At 42.2% G+C, this 23,041-nt stretch overlaps 3 protein-coding genes across 3 annotated transcripts; 2 read left to right on the forward strand and 1 right to left on the reverse strand.

Moving 5' to 3' along the window:
• Positions 1–777: 777 nt before the first annotated feature.
• Positions 778–1,922, forward strand: uts2r3 (urotensin-2 receptor 3). Its single transcript, XM_069139268.1, has one exon. It carries the CDS (start codon positions 778–780, stop codon positions 1,903–1,905), a length of 1,128 nt encoding a protein of 375 aa, XP_068995369.1. The 3' UTR covers positions 1,906–1,922.
• Positions 1,923–8,834: 6,912 nt separating this feature from the next.
• Positions 8,835–17,188, forward strand: khdc4 (KH domain containing 4, pre-mRNA splicing factor). The gene is made up of 14 exons (XM_069142681.1): positions 8,835–8,985; positions 9,906–10,089; positions 10,475–10,603; positions 10,695–10,774; positions 10,881–10,933; positions 11,030–11,208; positions 11,619–11,830; positions 11,976–12,036; positions 12,680–12,740; positions 12,894–13,162; positions 13,296–13,430; positions 15,199–15,308; positions 15,402–15,487; positions 16,393–17,188. The coding sequence occupies exons 1-14, from the start codon at positions 8,957–8,959 to the stop codon at positions 16,626–16,628; spliced, it is 1,824 nt and encodes a 607-aa protein (XP_068998782.1). The 5' UTR covers positions 8,835–8,956; the 3' UTR covers positions 16,629–17,188.
• LOC138194163 (NADH dehydrogenase [ubiquinone] flavoprotein 1, mitochondrial-like) lies at positions 16,306–22,187 on the reverse strand. Its single transcript, XM_069142682.1, has 10 exons — positions 21,927–22,187; positions 21,021–21,103; positions 20,756–20,926; positions 20,484–20,667; positions 20,206–20,395; positions 19,877–20,089; positions 19,618–19,784; positions 19,450–19,531; positions 17,703–17,848; positions 16,306–17,591 (listed from the first exon to the last, which is right to left on the reverse strand). The coding sequence occupies exons 1-10, from the start codon at positions 22,008–22,010 to the stop codon at positions 17,496–17,498; spliced, it is 1,416 nt and encodes a 471-aa protein (XP_068998783.1). The 5' UTR covers positions 22,011–22,187; the 3' UTR covers positions 16,306–17,495.
• Positions 22,188–23,041: the final 854 nt, after the last annotated feature.

Raw genomic sequence — 23,041 nt, forward strand, 5'->3', positions numbered from 1 at the left:
GAAACTAAAAAGTTACATATCGCCGGACATCAGCCATGTTCAACCCCCTGCGTTCTCCACCGAGTGGGCAGATTTTCACGTACCACATCCGAACCACCAGTGCGCAAAAACGCACAGAGATCCAAATAAACACTCGACAATTTAGAACTGATCTGCTCGAATCAACGTATACACCATGTTATCTCTCGTGTCTCCTTCATTTTTCTTGTTCCACTTAGCCTAATTGTTGCCCAACTGTTGACCATATAAGACGGAGCAGGAAGCTCCGGTCGTGATTTATAGTCTTCAATTGCAGCCCTCCAATTCCAATTATTTTACTAAAACCGAAGCAGCCTCGGCGGCTCCCCGTGAAACTATAAAACTATAGAGGCTGTGCCAACCAGAGCAGGTTTGTGCTGAAACATAAACCATTCTGTTTCGCTGACATTTTCATTTCTACATGTTTATATGACTTTATTTTCTTTATCTGCTGTCACAATTTAAATATGCATAAATCACATTGTTGCACCGTCGGAGAGCGGCGCAATTTTAGAGGCTTTGTTCTTCTTAACCCATGTGCCAAACAAATAAAATGCCCTAAAGAGAATATAACAAAGTGGAAAGTAGTGATAGAAAACTAACAGTTATCCTTTTGTTCTCCTCTCAACCTGTCTCTACCTTTTGACCCATTCCACTTCATCTTTCTCCTCTCTGCTTCTGCATCTGTGAAACAGTCTGATATTTAAATATTAATAGGCTGCATCCCTTCTCATATAAACTTTTTGAAAATTTTACACCATGGACTTCTCGAGTTCTTTGCCTCCACCCTCTCCATACACCTTCCCTTTTATCCCCAATTTCTCTATGCCTTCCTCCTCTCCCTCCATCTCTCCATCACCTAGCTTGGCATCCACCGCTCTCTTCTGCTCCCTCCTCTCTCTCCTCTCCCTGCTGGGCATCACAGGAAACCTTTACACTCTGGGCCTGCTTCTCAGGCGCAGGAGAGGTAGGAGAAGACGTGGAGCCTGCTGTCTAACGAGAATACCCATACCATCCTGCCTCGCCAACTCCACTTCCCCTTCCTCCTCTCCTTCCTCCTCCTCCTCCTCTTCTCTTCACCTCCAGGTGCTAAGTCTTGCTCTTGCTGATCTGCTCTACCTTTTCACTGCTCCCTTCATCGTGTACGACAGCCTGGCGTCCGGCTGGGCCTTCGGGGAGCTGGGTTGTCGCCTCCTGCTGAGCCTGGACCTCCTCACCATGCACGCCTCCATCTTCACTCTCACCGCCATGAGTCTGGACCGCTACCGGGCTGTGGCCCATCCGCTTCACATCTCGTCCTCCAACTCCTCTGGGCTGCTGCGTGTCGGCCTGGCCTGGGGGCTGGCAGTGGCTCTCAGCCTGCCCATGATGATTACACTGCACCTGGAGGATGGGGAGAACCAGGAGGGCCAGCTGTGTGTCCCAGCATGGGATGAGCAAAGTTCCAAGGCCTACCTGAGTGTGCTGTTCTGTACCAGCATTCTCGGTCCTGGGCTGGCCATTGGAGCACTTTATGCTACTCTAGGCCGGCTTTACTGGGTGTCACAGACCCGGCCGGCCTGGGCCAATGGGAGCAGCACTGCTTGTCCTCCCCGTGCTCCCAAACCTAAAGTCCTGCTCCTCATCCTGGGCATTGTGCTGGCCTTTTGGGCCTGCTTCCTCCCTTTCTGGATCTGGCAGTTGCTGCCTCTCTACCAGCCCGACATGCTGCGGACAGTTCCAGTGGGGACACAGGTGACGGTGAATCGTATCCTCACAGGTCTGACTTATGGAAACTCTTGTGTGAACCCGTTCTTCTACACACTATTGACTGGAAAACGAAAATGCAACCGGCAGATGCTGACATCAGCAAATCAGCTGTGTCGCAAGAGCAGTCCACTACAGTAGTGTCTATTCCCCTCCAACAGTAGAGACAATGATGGGAGTGTGTACATGTATGAGTGTTTAGCAATATGCACACATGTTTGTGAAAAGGTACTGTATATGAATGCTTCATAAGTTCTATAACAGGCAAGCCTGCAAACTAAGGAAGCAGAACAATACTAAACAAATGATAGCACTTTGTACAAATGCTTTGTGAAAGGACAATATTTCTTATTAGGAGATTAAAAGTTAAAAATATTTGAGTTTTACCAGCACAAAATGACAATCTCTGAATGACGTGTCGGCTAATGAAGGCTTGATCTGCAAAATACTCAAACTGTTGATGCTAAATCGTATCAATAATGCCATGGCAACCAAGTTTATAGATTGATAATTTGGTTTAAAATGTTTTTTAATGATATTGTTTTTGTAACAATGGCAAAGTTCCTTTTACAATGGTTAGAAATTACATTTGTGAACATTTAACCAAAAAAATGGAGATGACTGGTTTATTCAGTAAACAGAATACAGTAACATTAGGAGAGACAATCTTATGCCATATGTTTCGCATGAACAAGCATTTCCAGTAAAACCCTGATGCACTTCTGTTTGTTTTCAGAGAACTATCAAAGAAAAGGTTTGTTTTTTAACAACTGTTTGTGTCTGGTCAGGCCCTCGTTGGGACATTTTTCTGAAACACTGTTTGTTGACATAATGAATTATGTTTAAGCAGTTCAACAGTCTTTTGTTTTCTTCCCCTGAACCCTGACATATCTAAAAAAAAAAAAAAAAAACTTTTTTATAATCTCAGCCTGCATGTTGGGTTTGAACATGTACTTATTATGAACCATGCAGTGCTTTGCATGGCCTAAACTAGTGTTGACTGTAACTGATGTTTATAATATTGCGTAATATATAGTCTTGAATAAAGAGGATGCTTTCTGCGATGCACCGTGTCACTGGATCTGTAACTACTGCAGATGTAAAAACCCTGAGGAACAACAATGGTGAAGATGGAGGAAGAAATGTAGACGGAGAGCAAAAAAAAATAATTCCAAAAGTCGTTTGTGGTGAGAAGACCATGAGGTGCATTTGTACTTTTGTTTGTGTGTCTGTGTCAGCATGTCAGTGACTCCTGAGGGTCTTCCCTGTTCGAGACGGCCTGTCTGTCCGTCTGACTCAAAGGCTGCACTGTACTGTGTTTCAAACCCTGCTGCTTTTTGACGCAGATGAGCAAATATTGTTGTTTGACAGAGAAGAGTAAGGACGGGGATGGGATGATGAGACAAAAAGAATGGAGGGGTAACGCAAGAGCGTGGTCAGAAACACAGTGCCTTTTGTCTTCCAGGTTTGGCGATTTAAGATAACGACTATGTGATCTTATTAGAGAGCAATTGTTACTGGATTTTTGGAGGCTGATGCCAAGAGCCCAAGGGAGTAAAACCAGTATAGATATATTGACCAATACTAAGTGGAGGCAGCATGTTTTACAGTTTAACAATAACATGTATTGTCCAAAACGCCATCAGTGCATTGAAACAGTGAATTTGACTGGAAATGCAATAATTATAAATCACAACACACACACACAGACGCACACACACACACACACACACACACACACACACACACACACACACACACACACACACGCATCTTTATGTTCTGTAAAAAAGTATCCATATCCGACACAACATGTACACAATTAGTGATATATCTGTGATATCGGATGATAAAATCAACCTACCAATCATGCTCTAGATTACATAGTCCCTGGTTCAAGTCTAGCAGTGGACCACTGATGCAGCTCTCTGCTTCCTGTCTGCACTATTTCTAAAAGAAAGAAACATGAATTAGACAGCACAGGGTTTAGAGTGGAACTTGAAAACCTATGGAAAGTTCATATCTTGCAGAAAACTAACTCAGTACCACATTATATAGCCCAGTGCAGTGGTTACAGAAGCTGTGATATTTGCTTAAATACTGTTTTCACTTACTTTCCATAGTTTATAGCATGTCAGTATCCGTGCAGATAGTGCTTTCCCTACAGACAACACACGTCCTAATAATAAATAAATAAATAAATAAGACTTAAACATTTTCCATTTGATGCTGAGTGAGACAAGACTACAAAATCAATGTACAAAATCTACAATTTATAATGTAATGCCCGTCAAAAAATTATATTTAAATCTAGATGTTAAAAAACAATGATACACTCCTTAGGTTAGAGACTAACAGTTACATGGCGAGAGCAGATAAAGTTGAAGCACTGATCCAAGAAGTATGTAATTCCACCGCTGCTGATTATAGTTATAGAGTTATAGAACTCGTGTCAAGTGACTTATCTGAAAAAAAAAAAAGGTGTTTTTCTTTTTCTATTCAAATCACATAGAAGGACCATTTAGATCTATTACCTACCTGTGGTTAACTGTGTTTTGGCTTGACATTCAATAACCTCTGAGACTTCATAGATAATGAATAATTTGAGTGATTTCATTTTAAAATGCAAAGTAAAATGATACTCAGATTATGAGATGAAGGCATACTTAAAGTTTGGGTTTATTTATTTGCGTATAAAGTGGATCCATGTAAGTGCATTAACTGAGGAACAGAAACCTCAGGGCTGCACAAGAAGCCCTGAAGCCCTGTGGGGCTTTACTGCACTGCTAATAGCAACAGGTTGAACAGACGCATACCAAAAGCATTTGTCAAGGGAGCTCGTGCGTTTCTCTGCACCACGATGCCATTATTTCTGAGGCTGCATAGGGCCCTTCTGTAGTCCGTGCTGTCTACCATGTGTTTCCATTTACCTGGCCGGGCTACCTCTGAGCATAAAGTTCCTATTGCAGTTATTATCCAGAACCCTGTGCAGTCACACCACAGGTAGCGCTTCTGTTGTGAAGTTAATGCAATATCCATCCAGCTTTCACAGACAACTGAGACTCTCGCAGCACATTTGTCCATTTAAATGGAATTTCTCGCAGACAAAGAGCCAGCTCCGTACACGTTTGAAATCATGTGCCTTCTTGAGACTTGGACCCCTGGGTCATACCAAAATGACAGAAGATGGAGGGTATAGCTTGTGTAAAGATGAAATCTATCCAAAAAAGACACTGAGTAGCAGTGTGGATATTAAAGCACAGAGAGGTTGATGTTTAATTTTCTGAGTCTGCATAGTGGACAGGTTTTGGGTATCCATGTATTCCAAAACTCCATATATCAGATGATTAATTCCTCCCTCGGGTCTGCAGGGGTGACTGAGTGTTTGATAAACTTCAAATACGCTGTGTTTGGTCAACCCAACCAAATGGATGGAAAATATTGTCTCAGTTGGCAGGCTGGCCGATCTATAAACTTTGTGTTGGTAGTTGCCAGCACAGGCTGACTCGTTCCAATCATAACTTATGTCCTCCAGTGCAACAGAAGCTTCTGATTTCATCCCGAGATTACAGGCAGTGTCTTCCGCTCTAGGCCACGGGGAAAACACAGGGACAAATATTTTCTTTTGAGAGCATTGCGCTGTCCTACCTGAGGATTTCATAAATCCAGCACATGTCAGTTTCCTGGAACCACCAAGCATCTTTCCATCCCGGGACCCCTCACCCCGCCCACTGGGCTCCCCTCTTGACCAGTGTTAGAAGCTGCTGCAGGTGCCCCTCCCCTGGGCAGCCCGCTCAGGAAAGCACCCCACTGAGTAGACGAGACGAGGCCACAGCCCGGGCCAAATTCACGCTGTGAGGTGTATAAGAGGCTCCCATTCTCTCCAGACATACACAAAAAAGATTCCCTTCGCACTCCGCCTTCCCTCCTCTAAAATTCAATCTCCCCATCTGTTTTCCTTCTCTCAATCACTTTATGTCCTCTCCACACTTTCTGCCTCGCTTAAACTTTTATTCCTCTGTATGCTCTCACCTTGTATGGTGTTAATATATAGAAGTTTCACTTAGATTTTTATTAATAACAAAAAGTTGTACTTAAATGTCTCAATATTATCATCAAAGTCATTAAAGACTTTCAACATTGTTAACATCACTGCAGCTGAAATCAAACGCACAAACTCAATTTTATGATAACCCACATAGGACATCCACACACAATATAAAAAAAAAAGTGCTTGTAATTGCTGGTTTGACAGCAAACACTAAAACCTGGATACTCACAGTGTCTCTTTGTTCAACCCATGGCCACCCCACCGTGAGGCACCTTCCTCCCATCACATGCCCTGTTTTCACATCTCTGTGTCAGCCGCCAGGATCAGGCGAGTCCCAGGCTTGCATGCCTTGAAGGCCGGAGGTTACATCAACTGACACACACATTACGGTTCACACTTGGGCTCTTAGTAGGAAAGACAGTAAATATGGCGTGTCTGCCTCTCTTGCTCCTTCTCGCTCTCGCCGTGTTGCACCGCTTCTCTGTTACAGCACACTGCCTGTAAACAGTCATCCCTGTAAACTCAGGCGTCAAAGCTCTGCTGACCGCTGACCTTCTGACACTTCACTCATGTGAACCCCTTAGTTTGCTCGTACAGGGAGGTCATGGCTGAGGCAGGACCTTTTGCATTTCCGCACTAATCAACATTAAAACAAAGGTTTGAGTAATCTATGTATTACCACTGAAATGATTAATTGATTAATCAGCTAGTCTTTTGAGAGAAAGTTAATATGAATCTATTTTAAGGAAAAATACATAGGTAGTTGCAGCTCTTAAAATGTGAAGATTTTCAGCTTTTTAAAGTCTATTGTGTGAATATTTGGGGTTTTTGGACTGGTGGTCAAAAAAAAAGATAAAAAAAAAGACATTTGAAGACAAGACAAAGGAAGGTAGACAGAAGATATTTTCTGGCATTTTTTTTTTTTTAGACCAAACAAATAGTCAATTAATCCAAGAATTGATCATGAAAATGATAGTTACTTGCAGCCCTATTATGTATAAAAATAGTATTGAATATCTTTGAGGTGACATCCTGCTTTCTGTGTAAAAGGACACTCAGTAGTGTCAAAATGAAAAGCAGGTTCAAGGTGGTGAAGTTAGGGCTAACAGGTAAAACACAGCAGCAGGGTAACTATCATAGTGAGGTTGAAAGGGTGAGCTTTGTGGTTTGAAGGTCTTAGTTAGAATTTGAGTGCCACCTGCAGGTGAAATAAAAGAATAACTAATAATGTATTTGACACCAATAGGCGATTTAGAGAGGGGGGGGGGGATGAGGGAAGATGCCATCCCATCAATTAGTTTTTTCATGTGTTGGTAGATAAAAATGACCGGTACCCAATAAAAGAAAGGGGTTGATGTCGCTACAAACTTAGTCCTTTGACTCATTATTATCATGCCACAAACATGATGCCATGCACAAGTAACAGCTTTAAATGGCTGCACTCTGTCTCTGTTACACAACATGTCCTTCCACTTGTCTGTCTTTGCACCGCCTGAACTTCCAGCTCAGGTGGCTCAGTAACTGACCCACCCCAGTAACTGTGTCCCTAACTAGGAGCACACCTCCTGTCCTGATGGCTCCATGCTGCAGAACAAGCAGAGAGCATATATTGACAAGAAATGTGATTCACATGTCATTCACAGCTTAATGGTATATTTAAAACCATAAAGTTTAAAAAAGTAAAACATTTGCACTTCTCAGTGAAAATAGTTTCAGAGTTGTCAAATCAAGTCCACTAGTTCAGTTAAAGCATAGCTGCAAACTGCTGTAAGAGGACTGAAAACAATCTATTAATGCTTCTCTTAACTGATGAAAAGAATAAAAAATAACTTCACTCCTAATGGATGAATACATACAAGGCCAGAGCAGTGTCTGGAAACTAATACCAAGCCTTTAAAATCACACCATTTCCTCTCATGGACAACACAACAGACCTTGATCCTAATCAAACTCAAGAAAGTAGAGTTTTGGAGACTGTTTTCAACACCCTGCAACACAGAACAAAAGAAATTCAACCAGGGCTTCTGGTTGTTCAATCTGTTGATCCATGTCGCCCCCACATGGTGTTCTCACCTTCCAGAGTAACCTGCACCTCCTGGCTGTGTCTCCGAGCTCCTGGGTGGTCAGTAACTAAACACTTGTACCTGCCAGAGTGACTCTGAGTAACCCAGTGCATCAGCATAGCCCCGGGGAGCCGGCAGGTATGATGATGCCGTGGCCTGACTCTGCACACGCTGCTAGATGTTGGCCTCAAAATCTTTGTGAAATCTCTCCACAAAAGAGGCATCAACTTTCCCAACAGTTTCAAGTAAAATTAAAATGCAATGAACTGGTCACGTCGGTGGAAACATGGTTGTTATTCTTTACTTTGTGTTTGATTTTTAAAGTCCGGTAACTATGAGCTTAACCTCACAGTTACTTTTACATCCAAAAAAAAGTTGAATTCAAGCCTTTAAAAGAGTGTTTTTCTTTTCATTTGTGCATGATATGTCCATGTCGTTGCTTATATTATTTTCACAAACAAAAACTGAGTCCATTTTCATCCATGGGGTTTTCTGTAAAATCTTGAATATATTCCTACCAGGAAGGGATGGTGCATTAAACCCTGAAAGCTAAATGCTGGCACTTTCTGATCTGACCCAAACCCGCAACACAAATCAATGCACAAACAAAATCCCGCCCCGAGTTTTCAAATTAATGACAGCTAAGTTCGTACGTTTTTACAAGCCATTTGTAGGAAGTAGTACAGCTGCTGCAGCCTACCTGGGTCATGAAGCAGGTCCAGCCGCCCCGGGCTTGTTTCTCCACTGGAAACTTTGATGCCGTCTCGGTGGGGGGTGGTGGTGGTGGTGGCGGGGGGGACTCGTCAAGGGTGATGAAAGATAGGAAGACAGGTGAGGCGGCCGCAGCTCACCTGAACTTTTTTGTATGTGTGTGTGTGTGTGTGTGTGTGTATGTGTGCGCTGGTATTTGGCGCCCTCTAGCGGCGTCACTGTAAACCAACAGGAATCCACCGGAGGCGGAAACGGTGATGGAAGGAGCTGGAGCTAGCAAGAGACGCAGCCCACTGAACAATCCGTGTGGAAGTCGAGAGAGCTTTCCTCTTAGTTATTTTGGCATTGAAAGGAAAATATCTATTTGATGTCATTTTGTGGAACACAAAACAGCGGGTGAGTGTGTCAAACCGGACTGTTTTGTGTTGTTTTTTTTTCTGTGCCCCCCCCCTGTTCAGATCCTTTCAGTTAGCCGGCTAGTCGAGCTAATGTTAGCCCCGTTATCTAACCATGGCGGAGTGTTGTCGGTCTGCTGCTGGCTTCGTGGCTCATGCTGGTCATCCTGTAGTTATATATTAATACAACACATTTTCCAAAGAATACAAGCGGGTTCAATGTTGTCCTGCTCTTGCGTGTACATTAATGATCATTAAATTAGTAGAAGGAGAAAGAAGCAAAGGCCACAGACTCCACAGTCTTGACTCCTTGGACACTTTCCAAAACATCAACAACAGTGTGGTTTTAAGAAAGCTTCCCGGCGTTTTGGTGGTTACACCTGCAAAATCAAGGTCAAACCATGACTAGATTATCCCACACAGGACAAAACACTCTGTAAAACACAGTTTGTAATTTGTGGCATCATTTTATCTATTTGTGAGAAAGTAAAGAAAGCTGACATTTGTCTGCTTCTTTTGTCACATCCAGACCACGTTATTTATTCCTGGTCCAGATCTAAAACCCATTATACTCAACACAGGTCAAATCTGGACCAGATTATTCTGGAAAGGCTAAATTTCTCTCTGTAATTTAAATCTGAAAATAATTTCCCCCATGCGGGATCAATAAAGTCTATCTATCTATCTATCTGTCTATCTGTCTATCTGTCAGTCAGTCACAGTTTCTCATGTGAAATGTTTATTCTATTTTGGAAAATGCAAAAAGGACATTTCGACAATTTTGGACCTGACCTGTAAGTCAAGGTTTCCATCAGTGCTGAATCAGAAGCTAATTTCAGCTTCGCAGGAACCTCAAAATTTGGTTCAGTCTCTCCTTTACTTTTCCCACTTCATTATGTTTTTCCTCTCCTCTCCTCTCAGCCGCCGCAGCAAATGGGACCAGCCTGGCCCTGGGTCTGGCCCCGGTGGGATGGGGGAGGCGGAAGCTGCGCCCACCGGGGCTCTGGATGCTGCAGCTGCTGTGGCCGCCAAGATTAATGCTATGTTGGTAGCCAAAGGCAAACTCAAACCCTCGCAGATAGGCATCCCGGGACCACCTGATAAGGTAATGAGCAACCCGTGTAGTCTCACACAAAGCAGTGTTCAAAGACTTAAACAGCTGTGCAAGGTAATCATCCCATGTTACTGGGGTTGGAAATATGATGATATAACCTACTCTGTGGCATTATATAAAGTATTCAATTCAATTTTATTTATATAGCGCCAAATCACAACAGAGGTTATTTCATGGCACTTAACACATCAAAGTCCTTACAGCAGAACTTTACAATATTATACAGAGAAACCCAACCCAAGGTATGTATAGAGTATTTATCTATCTCCATGCTAGAGAACCATCCTACAAGTATAAATGATATAATAAGTAGTGTAGTCTCCAGCTACACTTCACATGAAGTCATTAATGTCCCTTGTTGGCTGTTCTCACCCAGGCTATGGGTGTTGGAAAGCCTCCAGTACCAGCAAAAGCCAAAGATGACCTGGTGGTAGCTGAAGTTGAGATCAACGATGTCCCAATCACGTGTCGAAATCTCCTAACACGCGGGCAAACACAGGACGAGGTCAGCAGCAATATAGACTCACATTTCACAGAGTTTAGTCACTTGGCTTGTGGATAATGTTTCGACATGTTTTGTACCTGTTAACATGCAGATCAGTAAAGTGAGTGGCGCTGCAGTTTCAACCAGAGGGCGTTACATGATGGCAGATGAGAAGGGCAAAGCTCTACCAGGGTGACTTCACTAAGCTTTCATTTTCAGTAACTGGTCATAAAACTAGTTGACTTGATGTTTAATATTTGTACGTTAACACAGCCTTGTTTCTGCTCGTTCCACACAGGGATCGACCTCTGTATCTGCATGTCCAAGGACAGACAAGAGAGCTCGTCGACCGTCAGTACTCTTTTAAACTCGTGTTCAATCGGCCGTCAATGGATGTCTTCACATGCGCTGTAGTTTGACTGATGACTTCCTTTCCTCCTTTTCCAGGAGCAGTTAATAGAATCAAGGAGATCATCACCAATGGTGTGGTGAAGGCTGCGACTGCTTCATCATCGTCTTCATCTTTCTCCCCCAGTGGGGCTTCAGTCACAATTTACCATCACCAGAACCCGCCTCCACCCTCACTGCCCCCCATGAACCACCACAAACCACATTTTCAGTCAGGGGTAAGACAGACTCGGTTACAAACTCTGACAGACTTGTAAACTCTACTCGCTGTGCAGAATCATATTTACAATCAATGCTGCAAAAGAGCATTGCATTACCAAAAAAGATGTTATAATTTGAACAAAAAAGACATTTGTTGGCCACTGATGAATCTTAATTTACATACTTCATCCAAATTCATTAAAACCATGTTTGCCTTGAAGATGGAAGACATACATTACTTATTCTAAAAATCTATGCTTGAACAAGTTCTTCAACTTATGTTTAACACAATTTCTAGTTAATGTGCATAAATATGTAGAAAAACTCCACCAGTATGACCTTTCTTTGAATTTTAAAGAGGGCCATAATTACCTACACTAACACTTATAGTTATATTTACACCCTTGTGTTTTCTTTCATTTCTCAGATGCATTATGTTCAAGATAAGGTCTTTGTGGGCCTGGAGCACGCAATCCTGGGGTTTGTGGTCAAAGAGCGGGTCGAAGGCCCCGGCTGTTCGTACCTGCAGCACATCCAGGCAGAGACTGGGGCCAAAGTCTTCCTCAGAGGAAAAGGATCAGGCTGCTTAGAGCCTGCCTCTGGACGAGAGGCCTTTGAACCCATGTACATTTACATCAGGTGGGTGTTGTCCTTTTTTACAAAACATCAACAATCGTTGCTCGTAAGAGCCAATATCTCAGAATGGAGCATTATGAATTAAGCCGCGGTCTGTGGTTTTTGTTTTGAACTCTTGAGAACTAAATGCAGTTGTTTTCCTCTGCAGTCATCCTAAACCAGAAGGACTTGCAGCAGCAAAAACCCTGTGTGAGAACCTGCTTCAGACAGTGAGTCTCTTCCTGTTACTGTGAAATTATTCTTTGTCCAGGTCTGTGTTTTCTCTTTCCAGCTACAAAGGAAAATCTTCACATTTGTAGTGACCACCAGAGATTCAGATTTTATAGTTTTTCTTTGTTGTAATTACCCAGCTGATTGTTAAAAGATTTATTTACTGCTGTGGTGGGAATAATTCACAGCACATGGCCCTAGTTACTCCGCCTGTATGGACATTTTCAGTCCAGCTACCAAAAACAACCATATAGATGGGGTCAATTTATCAGTGGTGCTTGCCAATTATTGACTGATCAAATAGCCACAATTGATCACTAATGATCAACGACACTGACCTTTCTAAACTGTGTAACTCTTTAAAAACAAAAACTTGTTGTCTTAAAATCAGTGTCTACAATTCTTTGTAGCAGGAATTGTGGAAATAATATTATGAATGTGTGCTGCTAGAGTGGTGTTGATGAAGGGCATTTAATCAATCAAGTCTAGTCGATATACCGTAGGTTTATTTCATGTTTTTTTCATAACAAATTGCCATCTTCATGGCACTGATGTCCTAATATGATCACCTACGATAACACATTTTCATTTTTGTTGCTTGAAGCATTAATAAGCCTCCGTATGATGTTTCTCCTTTTCTAGGTCCATGCAGAATATTCTCGCTTCCTCAATCAGATGAGCACGATGATGCCAACACAACAAGGTAATAATGACTGGTAGTCTTTCTTTGGTTCAGATTTCTCACTAGATTTGGGGGCTGCTCTTTTTCCTCAGCTTTTAGCTGTGATAGTTTCAGTCACGCATATCTACACTTGTAGGAGTCACTGGGAGAGTTTTGCTCCTCTTCTTCCCCCAGGTTTCGCGCAGCCCCCAGTAGTGAATGGGATGCCTCCTCAGCCTCCTTACTACCCCCCTGCTGGATTCCAGCCAGGTTACCCCATGGCTGTCCCCCCACCTCAGCCCCAACCTGTCCCTCCACCTTACACTGTCCCACCACCAATACCTCCAGTGGCAGCGGCAGGTGTCCCCGCTCAGTACCCTCTCCGCCCGGTCCCTGCTCCTGTTCCTGTCCCCATCCCGACTCCAGCTCCAGCTCCAGCATCTGCTCCAGACATGTTGCCTCAGGTACGACTCATTCAGGGCTTAATTTTTTTTATTTAATCAAGGATATACTGTACAAAACAATATTTATACCAATATTAACTTTGGACACATGCAAAGAGATAACAACTTGATACTGTTGTTGTCCTCTGTGCAGACTGTACGTTTTCCTCCCTCGGCTGCCGTACCACCCAAAGCTCCACCTCCTGCCGCCCCCGGCAACCCACCACAGAAAAGACGCTTCACAGAGGAGGTGCCAGACGAGAGGGACAGCGGCCTGCTTGGATACCAGGTGATAAACGGCTCTTCCACATTTTCTTTTCTTTTTTTTATTCTCCACCTTCCAGTCCCCAATGTTTATTTTTTGTATTTTTCTGCAGGGTTTTTTATACCATTATAACACTTAGCTGCAGCACCCAAGTCTTTTTTTCACAACACCTAAACCAAATGAACAGAAAAAGACTATTTTGAATGCTGACTGAGGGAAGATGAGAGAATTGCAGTTTACATCTACTCACAATAAAACTTGTTTGACCAAATTTTTGTGATTTAAAATTATTATTTTTTTGAATGGCAGACATTGTTTTTTTTTTTTTACTAAATATTGTAATGATAATAGTCCATGATTAACACAGAACAAAGGTTGCCCAAAGTACTGGACATAGATAAGCAGTCAAACAGTCAAAAAGACTGGATTACTGAAAGTAAGTAACGTTAAAATCAAGACAAACTAACACAAATCACACAAAAGATCGAAGCGGATAGGCAAGGGAAAATAAATAGGTTTTTAAACGGCTTTTAAACATTGGAAGGTGTATGACAACCTAATATGAAGGGGGAGGTTGTTCCAGAGCTTAGGGGCAGCAACAGAGAAGACGTGGTCGGCCCGGGTCGTCATTTTTGTTCTAGGAACAACTAAAAACTGTTGGTCGAGAGACCCGAGTGAGCGAGGTGGGGTACAGGGCTGCAGCAGGTCGGACAGATAGACTGGGGCGGTTCCATTTAGACACTTAAAAACAAATATTATTATTTTTTTTTTTTAATTAATTCTATACTGGACTGGTAGCCAATGAATAGCCAATGAAGGGATTTTAAGATCCCTCCGTGTACCAGTTAAAAGTCTCGCTGCAGAGTTCTGCACCAACTGAAGGCGTGATAAAAGATTTTTGCCGATTCGAGCATACTAAGAATTACAATAGTCCAGTCTAGAGGTGATAAAAGCATGAATAACTTTCTCCAGGTCTTTCGAAGAGAGAAAGGATTTTACCTTAGCGAAGATTCTTAGCTGAAAGAAGCTGACTTTGACAACGGACGCAACTTGGAGATCCAATATAAAAGATGAGTCCAAAATCACACCCAGATTTTTGACATGGAAGTTACAGTGGGTTGCCACGGGGCCAGGGCACAATGAGGGACTGTCCGGTATAGCAGCTGAAAGGCGAGAGGGATTGATAAGCGGGATCTCTGTTTTACCTTCGTTGAGGCATAGAAAATTTAGCGAGAGCCAGCTTTTGACATCAGCCGGGCAGCTCATTAATACATTTATAGTGGCAGTTCCAGATTTGAGATTATGTGAAAGTGCATAGTTTTTAAGTACCCCCCGAACTCACTGCGACCACAGAGCACCTTAGCCCTCCAGAAACCTGAAGAAAAACCAGGTTTGTATGTGTTTGTGTCGAATCTCTTTTATCAGCTAATGATGTGTAAGCTCTGCATAAGCAGCCTTCTTGCCTTAATAGCTGTGATGGATCTACGAATATTTCATCCTTCCTTCCAAATGTAATTTAGTTGAGATTGGTGGGCTTCTGTTTCCTGTTCACATACAATTCACCCATGTGTTTGTACTGGTAATATGGAATTTCAGAAAAAGTTATTATACTGATGGGGCAGGACTTTATTATATATTATATTATATATAAAGGAAGGGGGAAATGTGAGTGTAATCACAGAATTGTGGTAAACTAGATGTTTTAATTTTGCTTTTGGGATAGGTATATTATTATAGGACAGGGCTTAGTGGAGGATGTCTGCTAATCGTGCCTGTGTTTTTCTGCTCATAGCATGGACCCATTCATATGACTAATTTAGGTGCAGGCTTCTTAGTGGGCAGCCCCGAGACTACAGGACCCCCACCACCAAGTTCCTCTGGCCCGTCGAGTGAGAGGGACAGGTACACAGAGGTTTTCTCTAAATGTTATTCAGATAAAGTGCACATGGCTCAGTCGGCACTGTTGATTCACAATCTTGTCTTTGTGCTGTACAGTAGGCAGCTAATGCCTCCACCAGCTATGCCTGTGAACGGAGTGAGACCCAAGATGGAAGAAAGAAGGGCACCGCAAGGCCCTGTGGGTAAGGCCGTTATCCTGTGGACTGACAAATCCCTGCCCAAATCCAAATCCACAGTTCATGACTGTGGACTGAGCCCCTTTAAAAGCTTGGCCTCGATTCATTCAGACTTAATATAGAGCGGCAAAGAGTAAAATGCAAATCCTCTCCGAGGTCTAAACTTCAGTGGTTTTACTGGAGATCCTTGAAGCGGTGTATCTGTTACATAAACCCTCAGCAAATGTATTAAGACACACAGTTGGCCCAAAAAGCTTACTTTACTGCAGCATTACATGCACTCATCCACACCCACCCTCAAACTGGCCCTTGTGCTTCTAATAACCCCTACAGGATTCTGCTGCTGTGACTAAAAAAATCTTCAAATAGTGAGGTGGAGCTAAGCCTCAACACCTTTTGTGCTTTTTTCAGTCCTTTGTAAAGGAGTCTGATAAGCCGAGTCCACCTTGCCGTCCCGTTCTGATGACATCATCAGTCTGGATTTTCCGCAGTTGGTTTTCTTTCCTCACTAACGAGAATCTCTCCTGTTTTTGTGTTTTTCTCTTTTTCTCTGTGTTTTTCTTCTCTTCCATGTATCTCTGGGGTGCTGCTGGATGCTGATTGGGGGTGGGGCACGACTCGTCCTGTGACGCCGTCCTGCCACTCGATTGGACGGCCCTAACACTGTCGCTCCCCACCAACCAATGGCTGCTTTCGAACGGCTGCCCCCTCCTCTACTCTGCTGACATAAACCTTAATTTAAAACCATTAACTATTTGTTTCTCCCACAATGTTTTTGGAATAATTAACTTGCACCTGTCGTATTTGAAACGTGTTGCTGCTGCTGTTTTTTTTGTCTTTGGTTTTCTCTCCCTTCTCCAAATGTTCTGTCTGTCTCTTCTTCCATGTGCTCCCCCCTCTTCTTCTTTCAGAGCCTGCAGTGAAAAGACTGAAAACAGGTTTGGTGGCATACACCGGTGACTCCTCTGATGAAGAGGAAGACCACCACCCCTCCTCCAAAGCCTCAGGGCAAGGTAACCCTGGGACAATCCCCCCCACCTCCACCTCCTCAGGCTGGACACAGGGCTATCGCTGCCCTCCTCCACCTCCCCCTCGTGCCAAAACACAGCCACAACAGCAGTCTATGCCTTTCTGGATGGCACCCTAAAGCAGGAAAAATCCAAACTCCCTCAGTCCTCTCTGCCGAGTCTTACAGGACATTCACCCAAACTGAGCCTGTCTTTTTTGAGCACTGTTCATCAAATGGATGACTCTTAACAGCTATGTGTTGGTTTCTGCATCATTTGGGACATACTAATGTTTTGTAAATCTCCTGTTTGTTTTTTATGTGCACACATGATAGTTTGAAGATGAACATTTGCAGGACTGATGATTCAACCTATTTTGTGGACATATCGCTATCCAGATGAGGATTATTCTAACTCCAGTCTCATTTTGAATTGAATAAAAACCCACACCGGGTGAAGTGTTTGAATATAATGTCTTTGTAAAAATATCACAGGGCAGTGATGTTGTACATCACTGACCGGTTTTCATTTTGTCCCAGCACAACTTTTCCTACTTTCCCCCCATTTTCCTTTTTTCTGTCTCTGTGATGTCATCCTGCTTTTTTATTTTGTACAGATCATCTTGGACTTAAATGTAGTCGACCAATTGAATTTATTTCATGCTTTTATGAAATAAAGTTAATTTATTGCCGTGTTTGAACCAGTGTTTCATTGCATTTAGTATTTTCCTTGTTAATAGGTGTTTTATCGTACAAAGCGGCAAAGTGATGATCAGAAACCAAATCGGTCACAGCTGACAATTAACTATCACCGTGCTGCTGAATGTATGTTACAGACATATTCTACTCATCCACACATGAAAAATTTGAAAGCCATGTTGGCTGCAGAGGTTTGAAATGGTGCCAACTTTAAACATGGTGCAATCAACAAGAAGAAATACTTTCATTTTTAAAACTATTACTATAACATGAGAAGCATAATAATACTGAATGCTTAAAGTCACAGTTTCAGATCATTTCAATCTCTGGCTCTCTTGGAGGATTTTTCTTGTTGTACTGAGCGATTCGACTCTCCATGACTGGACGGAAGTGTCGGATCAGACCCTGCACATAAAAAAAAAGGGAACAAAACTGCCTGTTAATATCTAAATTTGCACTTTTTTAAAACCGGTTTAATGTTGAGCTTGTTAACAAAAACGTTCCCAAAAATGTCACCTGCACAGGCCAGGCAGCTCCATCCCCCAGAGCACAAATGGTATGGCCCTCTATCTGCTTGCTGAGCTCCCAAATCATGTCAATCTCTGACACTGCAGCCTCTCCTTGGACAAACCTCCACATCATTCTATCCATCCAGTCGACTCCTGAAGGAGAGCACAGGAGAGAGGCAAGGTGAATAGAACATGAAATTACCTTCACTCCAAAATTACAGCACCGTTAAATGGTTAAGAAATTTGCTTCTCAACATGATTCTTTCCATGGTGAATACCCACGAGGGAAATTAACAATCACTCCTTTCCCTAAAAGATAGAGGGATGTAACAATCACGTTTTTATCCTGAAGTCCTTAAATATTTGATAGAGTCAAATCTGACACCAACAAATATGTATTCAGTGCACTGAAATAACAGGTGGCTTTCTAAACTTACCACCATATTTTTCACAAGTGCTTGGATCTAAATATTCGGTATTTAGATCCAAGCACTTCATAGGTTTAAATGACTGATATGACATGAATGAAAGTTTAACTGGGCGAATGGAGGGATCAACTCTGCACTGCATTTTGAACTGTGCGCTGATAACACACGGGATGGTCCCTCTCCTCTTTTGCCCAGAGGATGCAACATCCATGATTTCCAAAAATAATTTACAATTTTGCTTCATCAGACCACAGGAGAGTTTTCCACTTTTTCTGGATCATGTTTATATATGGTTTCTTCTTTGCATGGTAGAGTTTTAATCAGCATTTGTGGATGCAGCAATGAAATGTCTTCACAGACAATGATTTTCAGAAGTGTTCCTGAGCCCATGCAGTAACTTCCACTACAGATTTGTGTCTTTTTCTTAATGCAGTGCCGCCTGAGATAGCAGTGCTGCAACACTAAACAGTGGACAATAAACATCAGAGTACAAAGTACACAAAGGATCAAATCTGGATTGGCTTTATTTTAGATGGACATCAATAACATGAATTAATTACATTGTGATTTTTTTTTTGGGGGGGGGGCTATTTAATTCCATTCCATGTTTTCTTTTTACAAGTGAAAGGAAAACATCCAATATACACATTTAGGTGTTTATTATTGTCTATTTTTGTCTGTAGGTTTCTCCTGAATTCCCCAAAAGTTAACATTTAAATAGAAATCTGGCCATGAATGATATATGAACAAATTCCCCAGCTTAGAAAAAAAAATAGTTTTTTTTTTTTTCCTCCACTAGCAAATGTTTCTAATTCACACAATTTTACCACAAAATACTCACCTAAAACTCTAAATGTTTGAGAAATTCTGATGCAAAATCAAGCACTTTTGATCGAAATCCTAAAGGGACTGTTTATCACTGCATAAATCAGAAAATACTTTCAACAGCCCTAAAAAAAAAAAATCTACCTTTGCCATGTTTGAGGTATAAAATTTGATATAAATTGGGCTATGAATGATAAATTAACCAAATGTCCAGAAAGAAATCTAAAATTCTGGCACATAAGAAAATAATATTTGGGTATTAAAGTTTAACAGATACCTGATTCCGGTGTGTTTACATTATTCTAATGTATTCAGGATATTTTTGGGGTATCCTGCACCAGCTCACTTAGGTTTTGTGGATGTACACATGACTATTCTAGCTTATTAAAGAGGGAAAAGCAACCAAGAAAAGGTAAAAACACAGAATTAAAGGGTGAGGTGATGCATTATTAAACACCGCATTGTGACTGTCTAATCCTGATGTTAAATGCAGTTCCTCACCCTCTCTGCAGGGGGTGCACTGGCCACAGCTCTCATGTTTGTAGAACTCAACCAAACGTGCAATGGCTCTGACCACATCAGTCTACAGAAAAAACACATTAATCAGAATTGCTTTCCATTGTCACTGACTGTGCTGTGCATTGTGTGATTATTATGGCAATTGTTTACCGATTTATCCATGACTATGACAGCTGCAGTTCCCAGGGCGGTCTCTGCACGAACCAGGTCGTCGAAATCCATCAGAACATCATCACACACGTGCCGAGGGATGATGGGAGTGGAGGACCCCCCTGGGATCACTCCTAATAGATTGTCCCAGCCGCCCCTCACTCCTCCTGCACCAATGACATAAGAGGAGAGAGGAAATCATGTTAACATCTCATAAAGTAAACCGACATCAACACAGAGCTGGACTGTAAACACACACCTGCGTGTCTCTCTATTAGCTCTCTTAGAGGGATTGACATCTCTTCTTCCACCGTGCACGGCGTGTTCACATGACCAGAGATGTTGAACAGCTTCGTCCCAGAGTTCCTCTCCCTCCCAAAGCTGGCGAACCAAGCCCCGCCTCGACGGCAGATCACAGGCGCCACAGCAACTGTCTCCACGTTGGCCACTGTTGTCGGGCATCCAAACACCCCTTCAGGGAGAGAGATGGAACAGCAGTGAATAGCTGTAATTGCAATGTAATTTCTTACACCGTAATTAACGGCTGTAGGTAACAGGATGCAGGAGATGCTGGAGCGTTTACCTCACCTATGTCTGCAGGGAAAGGCGGCTTGAGTCGAGGTTTCCCTTGTTTGCCCTCCAAAGATTCAATGAGGGCCGTCTCCTCTCCGCAGATGTAGGCTCCGGCTCCACGCATCACAAACACATCAAATTCATACCCTGAGCCACAGGCATTCTTCCCTATCAGCCCTGCTCTGTATGCCTCATTAATAGCCACCTGTTTGTAGAAAAGAAGCAGACAAACACATTTTAGAAAACACACTTCATCGATAGCCTCTTCATCATGCGTCTGTGTAGTTGCATACCTGTAGATTTGACGACTCGTTGTAAAACTCTCCTCTGATGTAGATGTATGCAGCACGAGCACCCATGGCTCTCCCAGCCACCAGGCAGCCCTCTACCAGCTTATGGGGGTCGTGACGCATTATCTCACGGTCTTTACACGTCCCTGGCTCCCCCTCATCAGCATTCACCACCAGATACTTGGGCCTATGTGAACAGAGTGTTATTACTGGTGTGGACAGTCAGGCTGCCTTTAGCCTCCCCGTCTGATCAGATATCTTCTTCTTCATCCTACCTGCCATCGCTAGGTTTGTTCATGAAACTCCACTTCATGCCAGTAGGAAATCCTGCTCCTCCTCTGCCCCGAAGCCCTGAGATCTTCACCTCATTCAGGATCCAGTCCTGCCCCTTTAGTATGATCTCCTTAGTCTTATACCAGTCTCCTCTTTTGAGGGCTCCTTTGAGTCTGGTAGGAAGAGGGAGAGAAAAGGGATTTGCTACTAAATTTAAGGTCATTAAAGAGTGGGGAAAGAAAATAATTTTCCAGGAAATATTTCTACCTCCAGTCGTGCCGGCCATACAAGTTGGTGAATATCCGGTCTTGATCACTCAGAGGACCAAATTTGATCTTTTTGTCTTTCACCTGATAAAAGAGGGGAGGGTAAAAGAAAAGCATGATTGATAAAGCTTCCATGTGACATAATGTTACTGCAAGCATCCATATACATGAAATATGAGAGCAGCCTTATCAAATTATATATGACAAAACAGTTAACACACCAGGGCATAGTGTGAACAATGATTTGAACACACTGGAGGCCTTTATTTGCTCTTGTGTGAACTGGTAAAATGGATTTCTGAGAATTTTGTTTTACTATCAACATATGTTTAAAATTCATTGTTTCTTAAAAAAAAAAAAAAAAGTTCTAGTTTCAGTTTCAAAATCACCATTAAAAGAAATTAAAAGGAACTATAACATCCGGAGACTTCAGATGATTTGAATAAACTAGAAAACCACAAAACAGAGTTCTTAAATTCTTAAAACAAGGACTTCTGCAGCAACGCTTACATGCACACACACATTTTATATTAATGCTAATAAATAATATATTCAACAATATAATTTTACAATAAATTTAAAATAATTTGTATTAATAACACCTCTTTAAACAAATGTATGAAAACAAAACGCATTCTTGCCCCACCTTTTATATAGATAGGCCTGTATATATACACTATATCATAGTCATATACGACAGTATGAAATACTGCAAGACCAAAGCTGTACTGTAAATACTGTAATATCTTTGGATCAAAGGCCAGAAGTTGACCCCAAAATAGCTAATAAAAGAATATCACCATCTGGTCTTCCTCCTCTTACAAAACGCTGTCTGGATATAGTGCGCGATCACATTTCAGTGAAAACGCCGTGTCTGTAACCTATCTCTGTGCGAGGGCAGGCCTACCTGTGGCTGTGCAGCAGTGCTGTAGGTCAGACGCTGAGTGACCTGACGCGCCACAGCGGTCCACAGCGTCCTAGGAGGCAGCATGCTGCAGGGGGCAAAAGACAACCAACCTCCAACTCACTCTAAACTTCTTGATTCTCCGAAGCTGCTCCTCCCAGGGTCTCCGTGTGACTTCTCATTCGGACCTAATCGATTTTGAAACCTCTGCTGCTGAAGGAGCTGAAGCGAAGCCCTGCTGGTTCAGCTTAATTGAACTAAGACGATTACGAATCTACGTCATATCCTGTTCCAGCTGCTCTTGCGGCGTCCGACAGGTATCAAATCTCTCACGCACGCGCATACCTGCACACACGCAGAATCAAATGATGGGTCAACATGAGGCCACGTTAGATCATTTATTAAAGGATTTAGTACTCGATTTGCAGGTTTATAAGTGAATTATTAATGTAAAAAAATGATCCTAGGTCCACTAAATAACCCTCACAGATAATTACTCCATTTGACAACAGACCGTTTTACCGGCAGACATTTAATTAAACCTGTGCTTTTTCTGCCCTGAAGTCAAAATGTCTGTCATGTTTTTTTTTAACAGTAGATATTTCAACACGTCACAGACTTTGCAATATCAACAGTTAATCTGTTCTATTCAAGTGTTTCACTGAGCCATGAGACAGTGAGACCCACCAGGACCCTGAGAGTCCTAAATGGAATTCAGGCCATGTAATGTAACTCTTTTATATTAAAGACCATCTCATTGGCTGTACTATAAAGGATTACTAATGAAGCTTCACCGTTGAGTCAGATGGCTGATATTATTTCACAATTATCACAGACAGTCATCGGCTAACAAAGAAATGCCTAACTGTGTTTCCATTACATAGTTTGTCCATCAGAGAGCATAACAGTAAAATTCCCCAATGGTCACAACTGTTTTAATTGAAGAGTTCCTTATTACAACTGTTTATTCAAAAAAAAAAAAAAAAAAAAAAAAAAAAAAAAAGCTATTGATATTACAGATATATAAAATAAGATCTTCTAAACTCTAGATTGATTTTTATCAGGCTCAAAAATCATTCCGGCTGTTCTTAAAACCTTTAAAAGAGTCCTAGTAAAAC

Source organism: Embiotoca jacksoni, unplaced genomic scaffold, assembly GCF_022577435.1.
Source record: "Embiotoca jacksoni isolate LCO1_2020_lvr unplaced genomic scaffold, fEmbJac1.0.p SCAF_11, whole genome shotgun sequence".
Taxonomy (NCBI): domain Eukaryota; kingdom Metazoa; phylum Chordata; class Actinopteri; family Embiotocidae; genus Embiotoca; species Embiotoca jacksoni.

What these genes read in the sequence shown, in the direction of transcription:
- khdc4 (XM_069142681.1), top strand. Translation starts at nt 8,957, where the DNA reads ATGTCATTTTGTGGAACACAAAACAGCGG. An exon ending in GCGGGCAAACACAGGACGAG is followed by an intron (nt 10,604 to 10,694) that starts GTCAGCAGCAAT and finishes GTTAACATGCAG; the next exon opens with ATCAGTAAAGTGAGTGGCGC. An exon ending in GCGGCCTGCTTGGATACCAG is followed by an intron (nt 13,431 to 15,198) that starts GTGATAAACGGC and finishes TTCTGCTCATAG; the next exon opens with CATGGACCCATTCATATGAC.
- uts2r3 (XM_069139268.1), top strand. Translation starts at nt 778, where the DNA reads ATGGACTTCTCGAGTTCTTTGCCTCCACCCTCTCCATACACCTTCCCT.
- LOC138194163 (XM_069142682.1), bottom strand. Translation starts at nt 22,010, where the DNA reads ATGCTGCCTCCTAGGACGCTGTGGACCGCTGTGGCGCGTCAGGTCACT. An exon ending in GCCTTTCCCTGCAGACATAG is followed by an intron (nt 20,090 to 20,205) that starts GTGAGGTAAACG and finishes CTCTCCCTGAAG; the next exon opens with GGGTGTTTGGATGCCCGACA. An exon ending in GCTAATAGAGAGACACGCAG is followed by an intron (nt 19,785 to 19,876) that starts GTGTGTGTTTAC and finishes TCATTGGTGCAG; the next exon opens with GAGGAGTGAGGGGCGGCTGG.